Here is a 16,293-nt window from a genome sequence, read left to right as displayed (position 1 = left end):
AGAAAAGGTTCCTAAATTGCAACATTATTCTTCTCTGGATCTAACAGAGTAGAATATAACCTAGTCCTGTAGAAAGTAGGTCAGGAGTAACTATGTTGGTTACCCAGATTTCCAATGGGCTAGAAATTAAGGTTGATTTATCTAAGATTGCATTGTATTTTTACAAAGGCTCTGAAGTACCCCTAGAGCCCAGAACAGTGAATGACAACCTTAATACATACTACTAAATAAATGGTTCTTATTGACTCAGAGCCTATGTACAGAAAAGTTGGTAATTCTTGTCAAAAATAACCAAGATTAGCTATTTCAGTATTTTATGTAAAGTTTCAAAGTAATATGAATTGATGGCTAATACTGGTTTCACAGTTAACTATCCAGTTGAGGTCCTGGATTAGTGATGGTGGTTCACATAAACTTTATATTTTATTTCTTGACTAATTTGTCCCATGTCAAATACACCAGTGTTGAAAAGGCCAAGTGTTAGAGAAGGGAATTCCGGAAAAGTTTTGGAAGTCTAACTAGAGTCCAATGGGAGTTATATGAGTAGATGCCCTATCTTGAGTATCCATCAAAAAGTACAGACGAATATCCAGCAAGGAATACCTAAATAGAAGGGACAAGAATTCTCAACGTTATTGTTCAAAATGAACAGGTTATATTGTGAAAGACAGATAAATCTGTATTGTATACATATTAGTTATGTGTGTCTATTTGCATTTCTCAAGTACAGAATCCTGGTTTTTTTTGTGTGGTGATTTGGATATAATAAAATTTTCTAAAAATATTTCAGTGGGGAAAGAAGGAAGGAACACTAGACTATCACATTAACTTCTTACAGAAAAAGAACTATGATCTGAAAATAGAGGTTAACAGTAGGAAGACATGAATGCTCGACAAACTGCTTACCCTCTGGCATGTTTTTGTATGAAAAGTTTCTCATTTTCTATTTACATTGCAGCATGAATACAAGTTATATTTCGATGAATTTACTCAGATAAACACAATAGGTTTTCTTTTAAAATAAGCCTTTACTGAATATATCAACAAGGTACTGTATAGTGTAGAGTGAAGTTTGTAGTTAACAAAGTGTGCAACATGGTAGGTCTCCGAGGATGCATGACACAGAATCTTCCAGCCCCTTGCAGTCCCTTGTCAGAGAAACACACTAAACACAAACTAGAATTAAATCAACATAGGATTCAAACAGTAACAGATCATAAGAGTTACCCTTTCAGAAATGTCATCCTAGGAGGGTATACAGTGGTGATGCCTCATTTTGCCATAAGTAGTTACAAATCTTACATCCCATAGACACCTTTACAAACACTCCAATGTATGTGTATGCATGGATTTGCATGTTTTATATTAATTTTAAAATGCCTGTTGCTATGGTCTTGGTTTGTGCTCTTCTCGTGGATGTGCAGCTAGAAAACCAAATACTATAACAAAACAGCCTGGTTTGCTAAAACAGTATTATACTGTGTACAAAAGGCTTCCCCCCACAATCAGTGAAAAGCATCGCTGTTGCCAACTATTCTTTCGATCCCGCTGATTAAACTGGAAAGCAGTGTAGATACAGCTTCCTTTCTTCGCTTACTTTAACTTTTAAAACAGCAAAGTTTAACAAGGCTAAGAATTGAGAGTTGTTTTATGTAAATACTATTTTTTGTGTTGGGAACTCTTCTGTTTTGCTTTCCCATTCATTTGGGGAAAAAAAAAAACAAGTTATGAGCTGATATGTTATCCTCAAGTTCTAAAGCAACATCTAATATCCTCTTTTGATAGGTCAGAGATAAATGCTATAAAGACATCTATGGAAATTAACCACTTCACTGTTCAAAGCTGCAGGGGACACTGCAGCTTGAAGTATGCTGATCCAGTGCGGCACCTGCCTCTGAATTAAACAGTGCTGCCTTGTGTTTGGAATAGATGCTCCCCTCACATGAAGAGCTACGTTTTCTCAAGGGGAGAAGGAAGTTCTGGCTGTGTGCCATGCCTTAGACCATTATGACCTCCATTGTTCAAAAAAAGAAAAACCAAAGGTGTAATATTAGCTATGCCATTAATACATTTTTATCAAAAAGTTGATATTACAGATTTTGTTTTTACTCTCAAGAGAAAATGTCTAATATTGTATCAACAAACATCTGGAAAATTACAAATAGCATTATTTGTCACAAGGGAGGATTTTTACTCTTGTCATGCCTGTCTGTGATTGACGCATGTGTTGTACTACCTCTCCAGTGCATATGGCAGTGTTTAAGTGAAACCCAGAACCTCCCCAGGGTCAAATGCATCTTGATGAGCAAAAATGTATTGGTGATCACCTTCCATTTAACTACCAATAACATCTGTATGATCATGCTTTGCTTTGCCTTTTGCAATGTCCTCTGTGCAAATAGTTACTGGGCAGACAAGGAGTAGACAATATATGGGATCAACTCAACTTTGACTTTTGACTAATTACCTCAAAATAAGTAATGATGAGGCTGAGAGAGGACCAAAATCAGAGGAGATGTAACTATGGAATGTAGTCTCCTGATTAAAGATGACAGCCAAAATGTCATCCAGTAAGGACTGCTGGCAATTTGTTTGTTTGTTTGGTTTTTTTTTTTTCAAATTTTCATATGCTAGTATAGATTCCATGAGGTGATTTCTAATCTGATGTAGGCGAGTCCCTCAAGCACAGTACTATGGATAGGTACTGATTTTCATGGTAGATGCCCGTCCCATGTTGTTTATGAGATCAAAATAAAGACTCGGTTTCAGAAATACCTTCTACCAGAGCAATTTTGAGAGCACCCTAATTGTTTCACATGACTGGCCCTCCCCAGTACCACTTGGACTCCCAGTAGTGTTGTGGACACCATACAATATTGTGGGAATCACTCCACTCTCGTTCCTCTTGGGACAAAGAAGACATTTCCACAGTCCCAAATACCACTGAGAGTTAAATATGCAATACCAAGAGACAATAATGATTTTCTTCTTATATAAGAAAATAAAAATCCTCAAAATAATCAAAGTACCATTATATTTTCAGCACACAGTTTTACCTACAAAGTGAGAGGCATGAGGACATTGAAAGGGAAACATCCAGCTACCACATAGAGCCCCACATTACTGTCCTGGTTTTAGATGATGTAACTCTACACTGATCATTGTTCCAGATGGTATTATCCCTTTACTGTGTGAACCTACTTTTACAGAAACCAACAGCCCAAACCCTTGAGCTAATAGACTAAAGGGGAAACCCGAGTCATTTTAGAATTAATTAAATTAATTCATAACTATGTTCAGGTCTATTGACTGCACAGTTTTAATGCTTTTGTCTATAACATTATCACTGCAGTTATATTTTTCTGCCTATTCTGAGGGATGAGGGAGATTAAAACATATAAGTTGGGGTATATTATTAACGAAAATAAAGCTCTCACTATAAAGAAAAGCTTGCATAGCATTGTATACCTAAATTTTACAAGAAGACACATCACAGTTTTATTTTGCTTAGAGAGAGAGAGAGAAAGCAAGAAGAGGATTACATTGATTTCACGGGTCTCTAAAGTGGAGGATGATGTTAAAGGAGCAGAGAATGAAATGTCTAAAAGTGGCTTTGAAAAAAAAAGTCCCCACGGGTGAATTTCTTTAGACAGTACATATGGTCTATAGCCCTTCTACACCTATGTGATGGCAAGAATTAGGATAAATTATGCATGTTTCCTGAAAATGGACTTGCTTCAAAAATATCTAGCATCAACCATTAATGTACCTCTATCCTACCATGCCCTCTGCTTTTAGCCTAGTCTGCCATGATTTGGGGAAACTTTCACTCTCTGACTTACTCCTTTTCACGGGTAGTCTTTTACCAAATGGTTAATTATCATTCCATAATTACCAAATTACAGGGATATCCACAATCTAAAAGAAACAAATGGAATTTCCATGTGGAACAGGAGCAAAGTTAATTCAAAATGAAAATATAGTATTGCTTTTAACAATACGCACTGATTTGGCCAGCTTGGGCGCCTTCACAGAATCATTGGCAAGGAATGGTAATATGGGCTTTAATATGCAAAAATACACCAAGAATATTTTGTGCAACCAAAATTTGCATCCATATTTTTCTTTGAAATATTCAGTGGGGGCATGGGGCAAAGATGGCATATACAACTTAATTACAAAAAAATATATGCAAGATGATCGGAAGACAAGAATTTGAGGGAGAATATAGGTATTAATTCAAGCTATTTCAACGTGATACAGAGTCCATTGACACAGTGAAAGAGAACCACCAATATTTTTGTCTAAATGTCATTAGTACTTTTTAAATCAACACATGGTAGTAGATTCTGAACACTGCTCCTTTGTTGGTCTAAATATCATGTTGATATAGCCTCAGTGAATATACCCAAATAATTTTTGTTATCAAAAATAATTGCATTCAATATAATTCTTCCCATTATTTTTATTAGCCTCTTCTAAAAAATTATTCTAGAATATAACTCTGTTGGATAGGATTCAACCTGACATGTGATTTGAACAGTGACAGTTTTAAGGGGAATTTTCTTGCTAGAACTGATCCTACTGGTTCCTGAAGACACCAAGAATGAGACTCAGGTTTCCAATCTGTTATCACGTAAGGCCAGGGAAGCCTGAAGAGTGATTTCCAAGTTCACAGTCAGAAAGCCAACCTTGGGGCTTTAAGGACATTCCAAATCTCTCAGTTTCCTTGATTTGGTCAAGTAGGCCTAACTTATCTCATGGGAACTGGCTTCCTCATGATATTCTAGTTCCTGCATTCAGTCAAACTGGAGTAACTTCCTCAATTATTATATTATAGATTTATTTCCCACAAACTGTGTCTTCCAGGAGGTATAGAAAACATAGAAATAACTAGGCCGTTCTTTCTTTACTCAAACTCTCCCTCTTACTCTGATGAGCCCACCTGACATTATCCTTTCATCTGACTATCAGCTCTAGGAAAGGAATTTGTTCTGACAGCCTCAACAGCGAAGTGGTTAATCTGCATCTTAAGGATGATTTGCTCATTCTTCTGCCTTGGCATCGGGTTCTCATTGTACAACCCCGTACAGTACTTCAGCAACATTTTTTTTTTAATTTTAAAAAGCAAAGAGTTACAAAACTGTTTGTAATTAACTTGAAATAGAAAAGATAGCACTTTTTTTTTAAATCCCGTTATATAGTACACCGTATAAATTACAGAGTATTCAAATGCACAAATGCATCTGGGTAACATTTATCAAATGTAATTTGCGTGTCTTTATGTGCACACGTATGTGTGTTCTTGAGAGTTTGTTTGTCCACCTTTCTAACGCTGGACCTCTAGGCTGTTACGTATGGCAATGCTCTAGATCTGGCACACTGCTGTTGCAGTATCTCATGTTGTTGGGGATGTGGCAGTCTGTGTAATTAATGCCCCCATTTGGGGTATAAATGGGCTGCAGTCTGAAATCTCCTTTAAGGAGCTGATCGTTATTTAAGGAGACAATCTGAAAACTTGTTTCTGTCATCTCCAAGATGGAGTTGTCTTTTTTGGTACCCGCTTCACAATAGTCGTCTTTCCGTCGGCCCCGGTTGTATTTCCACTTCTGGGAGGTGTAGCGTCCCTTTTTGTGCATGTGCCAGCAAAAGACGCTGAGCAAGACAACGAGCACAAAAATCACTGCGCCCCCAATCAAGCCTGCGAGCAGAAAAGGGGAGCCCATACTGTGGGAAGTCGTCTGCTCATGGCTAGAAGCAGTGTTGCTGCCGTTGTTCAAATAAGAGGCATGGGTGGTAGCCTCCGAACAGATGGTATCTTCCACAGTGCGGTAGTTGAACGCATCCAGCGGCACTAAACAAATCCTATACGTGGATCTGGGCTCTAAATTAACCAAGCTCAGGTGTTGCTTCTCACCACTGACAATTCGTTCCTGAACGATGCCCCCTACGAGACTGTGGCCCATTTTCACCCATGTCAGTTTGTAGGCCATCACAGTAAAGAGAGACAGCCAGCTGACTTGAATCGAAGTATCATTAACAAAGTGGATGGAAAGTTGGATCCTTTCAGAAATAGGTGGGGTCACTCTTTCTCTGCCATCCCAATCAGGGATGGTGGGAAGTTTCGATGGGGTAGGAGCTGGAGGCACAGAGCCTCTGCTGGGGCTTGGAACAGAGAGAGTAGGAGACTGAGTTGTTGGAGAAACGGTACTTGGAGCTGGGGTAAAGACAGGTAGGCCAGGAGTCGTGGTGGGACAAGACAAAAGATTCATATTCAACTCCCTGACAGCCATCCCGCGGACTTGCTCAGGACCTTGGCACATGAAACCACGCACGTTGAGAGAAGAAGGGATATACTTGAGCCATTCTGTGACCCATTTAATGCTGCAGTCACAAAACCAAGGGTTATTCCGCGCAGTGAGTTGTTTCAGGTTGGAGAGATGATCGAAGACTCCTTGAGTTAACATTCGTAGCTGGTTGTTGGATATATCTAGCCTTTCCAGCTTACGGAGGTTTGCGAAGGCTGTCAATGGGATATGGTTTATCTGGTTATCCTGCAAGTAGAGCCTGATCAGATGCGTACCTGGGAGATCAGGAGGTGGGTGGGAGAGCGAGTTCCGGACTATAGAAAATTCCTTGAGCTTGGTGAGATGACTGAAGGTACCCTCAGCAATGCCCTTGTTGGTCAGAAGATTCCCATCCACGATCAGGCGCTCCAAGCTTGTGAGGTTCTGAAAGGCCATGTCTGATATGACGGCAATTCGGTTTTCATCCACTCTCAGCTCTTGCAAGTCTACAGGAAGCCCAACAGGCACGCTACTCAGGTGATTCTTCGATAAAAACAACAGTTTGAGGCTAATCGCCTCCCGGAACGCTCCGTCTTCTACTCCCACTGTAGATATGGAGTTGTCGTCCAGGTGGAGTTCTTCCAGCTTGAGGAGCTGAGCGAGAGCAGCCCGCGAGATGGTCTGAATGTTGTTTTCCTGCAGATGGAGAACTCTGACATTCTTGGGAAGGTTCATGGGGAACTCATCCAACTGGTTGCCATAAAGGTAGACAGTGTGCACTGACTGGACATTGTGCAGCTCTGCAGGAAAGCCAGCATTATTAATTTGGTTGTTGTGGAGGTAGAGTACGGTTACGCCCTCCGGGATCCCAAGAGGCACTGAGGTCAAGCTTCTCTCGTTACAGTAGACAAAGTTCCTGTCACAGCGGCATACACTAGGGCAGGCCAGGAGTTTTGACACTTGTAAGTAGAGTCCCAGGGAAATGATGAGCCAAAATTTGAGGATGAAAGCCCCACGGCCGGGCCACTTTGTAGTCTGTAGGCCCATTTCTGGAGGACAGAAATAAAATGCAACGTGATGGGGAAAAAAATAAATCAAAAACAAAAGCACAACAAACAATAACACCAGAAAGCAAAATCAAAATGACCGGACCAGGTTCTGTCAAAGTCTAGAACTTCTATTAGAGGAAATGGTCTGAGGGAAGATGGTAACACAATCTTTCTGATGTCTTCAGTCTGATCTGCCTAGGTTGCCCTCATGCAGTGGTCCTCCATGTGCAAAAACAACTCAGGATTTTCGACACAAGCAAAGCGTGATGCGAAGTACTGTTAAGAGAAGTCCAGCCAGGCAGGCAAATCTTCTTTCTTCTATAGAAAGTCAGGCCAGTGGAGAGCAGCCTAGGAATTTCTTGCTTATGCAGAGTCTGTAATCTGTCATAGAGAGAAAACATAGGAGTCAGTAAGTGAAGTAATAGAAGAAGTATTTACTACATCTAAGTCCTGGAGCAAAACTCTGACTGGGGCTAAAGTAAGGGGAGCCAGGTTGGCAGGAGTTGGCATTATAAGTGACAACAGTTTAATTGAAAGATATTTAAGAAAGAAATGTTTGTTGGTCAAAATCTTCCAAAGGAGATGGGACTATTACAGTTTATTGACAAAAATCCTAGGGATATTTTATACCCCAGTCAGTATTTTCAGATATCTGTCTGCATATACTGACAGGTAAGTGCAAGTGACACGCTGTTAGATACATGGTGTCTGTCAGTGAAGATTACTTGAAAGCTCTATTGTTTTGGATGGCACTCTGAAAATGACAGGGAGCCCTGCAGAATTATCAATTATACAAATGCAAAATGGGTACTAAGCCATTTGAAAATGCACCCTTCTTAAGAAATTCTCCCATAAAACATAATTACCGTGTAATAATTTAGATATGGCAGGAGAACTGAAAATATGTTAATTTCTATCTCCTGCAAAATATATTCTCAAAATCTTGTATAAATGAGTGTTTGTGATTAATGGAGAATTCCAGAGAATACGCAATAAAGGGGGGGGAGGTAAGAAGAGAATAAGAATAACCTGAGACAATTCCTTCCTTCCACTTTTTCCTACTAACACACACATGCACACACACACACACACACACACACACACACACACACACACACACGTGGAATAATTATTCCCCTTTGTGATAGTTAACATCATGACTACATATAACCAGTATCACTAAAAATATCACACATATTCCCCCCCCCAATACCCAGAAGAAATATAACTGAAGAAGTAAGGCAAAGAAATCTCTTTTCTACCTGCTCCACCTTTTCCCCCTGTAGAATAACTTAAACTTGTTACCCAGGAGACTGACCAAACAGCAGTACCAGGAAAATTTCTACTTAGACATTCCCTCCCTTAGAATGTCTAGGTATAAAAGAGATAGGCCATTGTGATTATCCTATGAATTGCCGAGCTCAAAAAATGAGAATGAATTCTGTTTCAATGTGACCACCTTCCAGTGGGACAGTACTTTCTTGCCTTTACAGAAGGACTTTTACCAAGTTTTGGAAGGAGAGAAGCTGCAATTAAGGCAGTGAATGTAATCCAAGATTAGGATTCGTGCCTTCCTTGCTCCACAATGTGTTCCATCTGTTTTTATAGAGAGAGGGAACAAAGTTAATTGAAAGGTGCCAGATTTGATTTCCTTGCAAAGTAAACTAACATGATAGGACATGGCTGGCTGCAAGGCCCTCAATTCTCACCAACAGGGAGATTGAAACAGCGTGTATCCACAGCAAAGAGGCTCTGCTTGAAACTATTTCCTTAGCTATCTTTAGACTTAAAATTTACAATTTGAAAATAAAAAGGAGTACTGTCAGTGTTATCTAAGTGTCAGAGATAGTATACACTTATTCTGTAATTTAAAGGCAGTAAACAAAACAAAACAAAAACAATCAAACAAAGAAAAGACATCAAAAAGAACTCGGAACACCAACTTATTAGAACTTTATAATATATAATTAATTATTAGAACCTAAAACTTGTTGGAATCTTGGAAGCAAAAAGGATATTCTCAAAAGTTCTCTTTCCCAAGCAAAACCAATCTTAATTAAATAGCGAGCAGTCAAGGAGGTTGTAGAGATGGCTAGAATGTCCTCAAAGCACGTGAGCAGGAACTTGAGTTTAGATCCCAAGAATCTATGTAAGAAGCTGGCACACTGTTAAACATCTATAAAAAAAGCAATCTTCTAAAAAAAAATTCTACCATAAATGCTGGATACAACATTTATGGATATTGGTTGATAAACAATGACATTTATAGTACTGTTGCCTGAGTCAGTTGTGATCATTTGATGGGAATGACTTAATCTCTTATAAAACTCTGTTAAAGAGGTTTATTAGTGTATCTCATTCTTTCCACATGTGATGCTTTCTGTCCTGCTCAGTAAAGAGAAAGTAAGCCCTTTGGAACAGACACACATAGACACAAGGTCATACAACACACACACACACAAACACAGAGGAAACAGATGCACAGGCAGCCTTAAGGCAGGCACAGATTCAGATTCACACATCAGATGGACAGATAGACAGACAGAAGACATGGACAGGGAAGATGAGATGAAAAAATTCAAATATGGATTTATTCTTGGCTAACTAAGTCCAAGAGGAAGTGATTTTATTTACTTCATTACTGTAACACATATATATTATTGGTTACTCTGAGTTAATTACTAACATGCTTAATTCACATTAAAGGGACCATGCAATTTTTGACCTAGCAGAGTTTCAAGTTTAGACAGGGGAAGGAACGTGTCATCAGGAAATTAGCAAAATATTTCAAGAGCTGTAAGGTTATAATACCCAGAAATTTGGCACTGTGCAATGGTCTCTAACCTAATTCATGGCATATCTGGAAAAACAAACAACAAAAACTGAACAACCAACAACACGAGCAGGAGGGACGGAGGGCTGGGTCTGAAGGGCAGAAGGCTCACGGCCAGAGTTCATCTAAAAAGCCTGTGCTATGAGTGCAGACGGCCTGAGGCTTGAACTAAGGTATAAAACCCAGCCTAACCTGAGAGTGACTGAAGTTTCTACAGCAGAAGACTTTCTCCAACTCTTTATTGTCCTTTTAGAATGTAATAAAAATTACAAAATTCATTCTACAGTTCATTTACAAGTATTTAAAAGTCCATGATAACAAATGCTTTATAAAATGAACTCAAAATATAGAGAGCAAACATTTTTTTCCTTACTCATATGAATACTGGTTGGAATATGACCCTCCCATAGCCCACAAAACCCGATTACAAATAATGGCTATATAGATCTTTAAGGGTACAAACAGAAATTTGCATGGACAGTCAAAAACAGCACAGCATCAAAAGGCAGAATGTACAACTGCTGATTGGAGGCAAGGAGAACATTGTCCAGCCAATCTCTTAACGAGAACAGTGACAACAGCAGTTATTCTAGGCTACTGTAAGTTAATTTAACTCTTTTCATAGGAACTGAGATTCAAAGCATATAAATTACGCAAAAAGCTTTCTGCACATTTCTGCCAGAATGCTGCCTAAGAAGTGGGTTTTTTTAATTAATTCCAGAAGGCTGGATTCCAGGAGCGCTTAATAAACTCAGACTATAAAAATCATAGAACAGAAAATAAGAATCGTCAATAAGCACTGCCAATTGCATCACATAGTGATATCAGGACAAACCTAATAAAACCTTAGTGGTTCCAGAGCTAGTTATACTGGCTCGATTGTGATAGGACAGCATTGGCTATCATATGGTACAAAAGAGAAAATAGGTTGGGAGACGTAGATCAGTTGCCTAGCATGTACAGTGTTCTAAGTTCAATACCCATCCCCACATTAACTGGCATGCTGATGCACACCTATAATTCTAGCAACCAGATCAGCAGTTTAAGGTCCCCCTTGGATACACAGTGAGATCCAGGCCAAGGTAGCTCACAAGAAACATTTGTTGGGGCAGAGGATGCTAATCTGAATAGGAACTGTCTTAGAAAAGCTTTCCAGGTTCATATTCCACTCAGGCAATGTGTGGAATGCAGCAATTTGAACATAAATCAGACCCTTGAGGGTGTAGCATCCACACTGCCAGCCAGCCTAGAAATGATTTCCTTGCAATCTGGAACCACTAAGGTAATTTAGGGATGGAACACACAGCTCTTCACTCTGAAGCATAGGTTATAGGTACTGTGATGTCACAATAGAGATGTCCTGGTAGCACTGATCAAGATGTGCTATTAGGAAGGGGGTTTGAAAGCTCTCCCTCATCTTGAAATTACGTTTTCCCCCTTTAAACTACACCATGAGGTGAATATTCTTTTCTGAAACAGAAAAGGAAAATGAAAAAAAAAAGTACCAGGGAGGAAAGAACGATGATGGAGGAAAGGATATAGTTTAAGCACTGGACAATTTCCTGACTCCACTAAGTCTAGATCTGAAAACAGTAAACATAACAATAAAACCCACTCTAGCCAAGCACAGGTTCTAGGGGGGGCCTTAAAAGGTTTTTCTCCTGTGGTTTCCAATTAGTTAGAGCGGTAGAAATAATCTGAGAACCAACAGCCACCATGACAGTGTCGGATACATAGAATCTGAATACACATTCACTACTGCCACCTGCCTGCCTCATTTCACTGAGAGATTCAAGGGATCACCTTATAATAGCTGTAACATTGGGGGCCTCCAGGCACTGAGCACTTTGCACATTAACCACCCAAGTTGGTTTGAGCTAGCAGTTAGAATGACCAGCTGCCTTAATAGATGTTCATAAAACAATTTCTGATGACCACTGTCAAAGCTGAGGATTATAGTCACGTAAAGCAAAGTGCAGAAGGAGAAATTGGGAGGAAGAACAATTAGACTACAAAAAGGCATGGTGAATATAGGATGGCCCTCCTATAACTTATAACTATAAACATTCTAGTCCATGTTAAAGGTAACTAGATATGCACATTGTGTGAATTTCCCCCAGTTAACTAAATTTAACCACTTTTGAATGCATCCATCCAGATATTCCTTCAATAACTGCTTTCATGGCATGTATACCCTATGCCCTTCGATCTCTGCAACAGTAACAATGGAGCTGGTTTAGCATTTTGAAAGACCAGTGAGTTTGGAGTCAATCAAACTCGGATTTGATCTCGGGTCATCCACTTTCTAGGAGGAGGATGATGAAGCCTGGTTTCACTTTGGATAGGCCTCTGCTTATCATGTAGAGGCAACAATCAGCTGTGTTTACAGAAAACTGCGGAAGATTAGATATGGAAAAGACAACCTGAGGACAGCAGCAATTAAGCCAAAAGTACGCTGGTTTAAGAGAGACCGAGAGGGAGAATGTACGGAGCAAGGTGTGAGTGAAGAGGTCGGATAAACTCAATCAGCACCTCCATTTACTCTGTGTGTTAACTTGAGCAGTTGCTTTCACCTCTGTGACTCAAACATTCTAGGGACATCTGGAGGAAAGAGTACTGCCATCTCTTATCATCAACACACTGAAAATGATGCTCACTATGTTCATTTTTTCTCAACTATTAGTTTAGACAACAATACTTCCCACACCACAGAGCATCTGATTCTTGTTTGACAAGGGCACTTCTCTAAAATCCAGTCAATCTCACTTTCCTTCTTCCATTCGCTCAATACCGATTTTCCCTTTGGCGTTATACACGTATCTATTCCTAGCTACCAGTGATGCAGATGTATGGACATATGGAATAGCTGATCAGTGAATAAGAGACTTGGTGAGAGTGTGAGGACAGACATGAGCTACAGGGCCTTGTTTCTCCATGGAGGCTGGTCAGATTTTTATCTTGGCTATTGCCCCAGAATCCTCACCTGTATATGGCAAGCATTTAAGAACTGCTTATAAAAAGTAAACAAATTAAATAATGACCTTCAGGTATTGCTCCATTTAAAGAGACAATCTGTAAGCCTTTGCAACATCTTCAATCTGAAGTTCAATGAGAAATCACAAAGATAAGATTTCAAAATGGCTTCTCAGAGTTTTAAGCTACCCTAACCTATGCAGAAAGACTAAGTGACAAAGATGGATGAATAGTCTCTGAATACTGAGGAAATAGATGACCCAAGAATAAGGTATAAAACATGAATCCAGGCAAAAACTTCACATTGCTGCAGCACTGTGCTTGGTTTACAAATAGTACTAAATTATTTGGTCTTATTAACCTTGAAATAGGGTCAAAGTGAAACATTATTGAAAACTAGGTTTCTAATGAGGCACGTCATTACCTAATTCTTCAGTTCTATGTGGGCTGCGAGCTAAAATCAGGAACTCTTCCGTGGTGCACTACAAAATATGTGTATTTCTGCTCACACAATGCCATTAGTTTCTACATATTTACAGTACTTCATTGAATTTCTAAATATTTACAGAAATACTTAGCATTTACAGAAGCTCATTGTTCAAGCAAGCTTTAGTTGTACAACATTTTATCATTCTGCATAGTCAGTATCAATAAAAAATAGGCCAGTATTTTTGAGAGCTATAAAAAAGCCAAGGGGCGGGGGAGGGGAGGGAGGGAAGAAAAACTGAATCCAAAAATATAAACATGGCCTACTTCTCCACCAAAATATTTCACCACACATAATATACATATCAGAACAGAAAATCTTATGCCTCTTTCAGAAGGAGGATGCAGCTTTCCATGGGCAATAAGGATTACGCACATGAAAGAAAACTGCATAGGGTCTATTTCCAGGTGACTTATTTGGTTTTGTGCCTAAAAAAATGAAAAAAAATGCATCACCTAAGTCCATTTTGGTCCTTGTCATGACTCGGGATGTAAATGGTATAAGAGTTCTTTCTGAATAGGTGTTTTTTACAATGAGCACTCTCATCCTCAGAACCCTGTCATGTTGAGGTGTCAAGGCTACATTCTCGTCACTATTTCTGGAGTTTGGGAAAGAGAAGGGGAAGAAACAGAAGAAAGATGGTTACTTTCAGATCCTTGATTCTCTTTCATTCTCTCAAGGATGTTCTATCCCCAGAGCAAGAGAGGATATATGCTAAGATTATTCATTCCTAATGCTTAAAATAAAACCCTAGATAAGGGTAATCTGCATCATACCCAGAGAGGATGTTCAATGCACAGAAGAAATTACCCAATGAAAAATATATTTTAAAAGCACATAACCAATTATAGAAGCCTCCACGCATATAGAGAGCAGGGAGTGGAAGAAGGGGAGCAGAGAGATATTGATATTTGTTTGAGAAATCACATAGATATTTAAACATGCAAGAGGAACCTTGCTTAGGCTATATACTGCTTTTGCATGTTACTTCAAATGCAAAGGGATAATTCTCCTGTCACTCATATTTATATACTGCCAACAAGATTCAGCTATTTAATTCTAGAGGAGAAGAAAAGAGGAGAAGAGAAAGAAAGAATAAGGAAAGAGGAGAGGAGACCACATACACCCATGTCCACAAATGAAGAAACCATATCTTTACTTTTCTGTTTAGAACTCAGGACACATTTTGGTTTGGGAGATATCTCCCAGGCCTGTGAGCATAAAGTTACCATATCAGTTAAAATGATCCAAATCTCCAACACTCCCACAGACACACACACACATTCACTTGAAAATATAGCTAAGATTCATTTTCAATCTTTTTTAACCAGATGATGAGCACCCACTGTCTTCATTGCTAAATGTAAATGAAATGTGCACATCAGAGAGCAATGGGAAGTAAGAGGTAATAAAATAGATTTGACCCACAGATAGTTATGAGGAGATCATTATATGCTTGCATGAGACTGGGCTACTCATGCCTTCTTTAGCTTAGCTGCAATGCAGGCCCTGGTTCTGAGGAATACTAAAAGTAATCCACAAAATAAAGATCCTTTAGTAACTTAACTTGGGAGCAAGACATCAACGTTGTGTACTTCTTATTGCTCATGTTATGTCTAGGGAGTATCAATCTTTTCCAATTACATAAAACTCAGAAAAGGAATGTTCAGCATACTGGTCCTGTTTGTCACTAGATCTAAGTGACAAAAGCAACTGCAACGCAAATTCTAGGTCCCTCATGTGGTGGAACTGCTTCTGCTGATACATTCCATTTCTCTCCCTCTCATCCCACCATGGGAGCTATTTTGATAGAGAGCTCTGGAAAAATGAGTTGAGATGTAGTCACCATGAGTGGCATTGTAGAGAATGGGATTCCGTTATGAAGTTGTAGAGAACTGCATCCAACGGAGGATCATTACTCAAAAAACACGGCAAAGCACATGTCCCAGAGAATGAAACACTTGGGAGAGGGAGGAGCCATAAGCAGATGACCCAAGATTCATTTTCCAATTCACTTCCCCCACATCCTTAATCACTGTTCACGTCAGCTTGAAGCATTCACATATTTGTCACTACCCAACCAGTTTAGACCATAATCACGAATATCAATTTGGATGCCCTTCACATTTTTGTTTGAGACAGTGTGTCTCTCAATGTGCTGGAACATTGCCAGCTAGGCTAGGAAAGCTGACCAGTGAACGTGGAACAGTGTTCTGTCTACCTCCCATTTTGTCATCCCTGGGAAGATAGGCACAGGGCACTATGCCCAGATTTTTATGGAGATTTTGATGTTCCAAACTCCACACTGGTGAGACCAGTGCTTTCCTGGCTGAGTCAAGTTTCTGTGCCTAGATCTTTGCTTAAAGCCGGTGTTTCTTATTCACTCATCCCTTGTTTAGTGGTCCCTGTGTAGTACAAGGCAATAGTGATGAACTCCCTATAGCCAGCACAGTCATACGGATAGAAATTAAACATTTAAAATAAAAACAAAATAACAACAAAAGAGATTTGGAATGATAAAATTATCACCAATGTCATGGAGAAAATAAAATACCGTATAGAATAAACAGAAAGACATACAGGAGTGAATTAAGATAGAGTAGATATGAAAGTAGACATAAAAAATGAGATGCAAGGACAGCTGTTAAGTACCAGGATTCAAAA

The 16,293-nt window shown here is 39.3% G+C and overlaps 1 protein-coding gene across 3 annotated transcripts in view; it reads right to left on the bottom strand.

Annotated features, from left to right (window-relative positions):
* Positions 1–1,008: 1,008 nt before the first annotated feature.
* The window catches only part of Flrt2 (fibronectin leucine rich transmembrane protein 2), a 93,210-nt gene continuing 77,925 nt past the window's right edge, over positions 1,009–16,293 (bottom strand). For all 3 annotated transcript variants that reach the window (XM_011244132.3, NM_201518.4, XM_006516055.4), the window contains one exon: positions 1,009–7,717. In XM_011244132.3, coding sequence (XP_011242434.1) covers positions 5,352–7,334 — 1,983 coding nt within the window. In that variant the 5' untranslated portion in view covers positions 7,335–7,717 and the 3' untranslated portion in view covers positions 1,009–5,351. The remainder of the gene's footprint in view (positions 7,718–16,293) is intronic.

The sequence above is a fragment of the Mus musculus genome, chromosome 12, assembly GCF_000001635.26.
Source record: "Mus musculus strain C57BL/6J chromosome 12, GRCm38.p6 C57BL/6J".
NCBI lineage: Eukaryota > Metazoa > Chordata > Mammalia > Rodentia > Muridae > Mus > Mus musculus.
The sequence above is the reverse complement of the archived record's forward strand: the minus strand, read 5'-3'. Positions and strand labels throughout refer to the sequence as shown.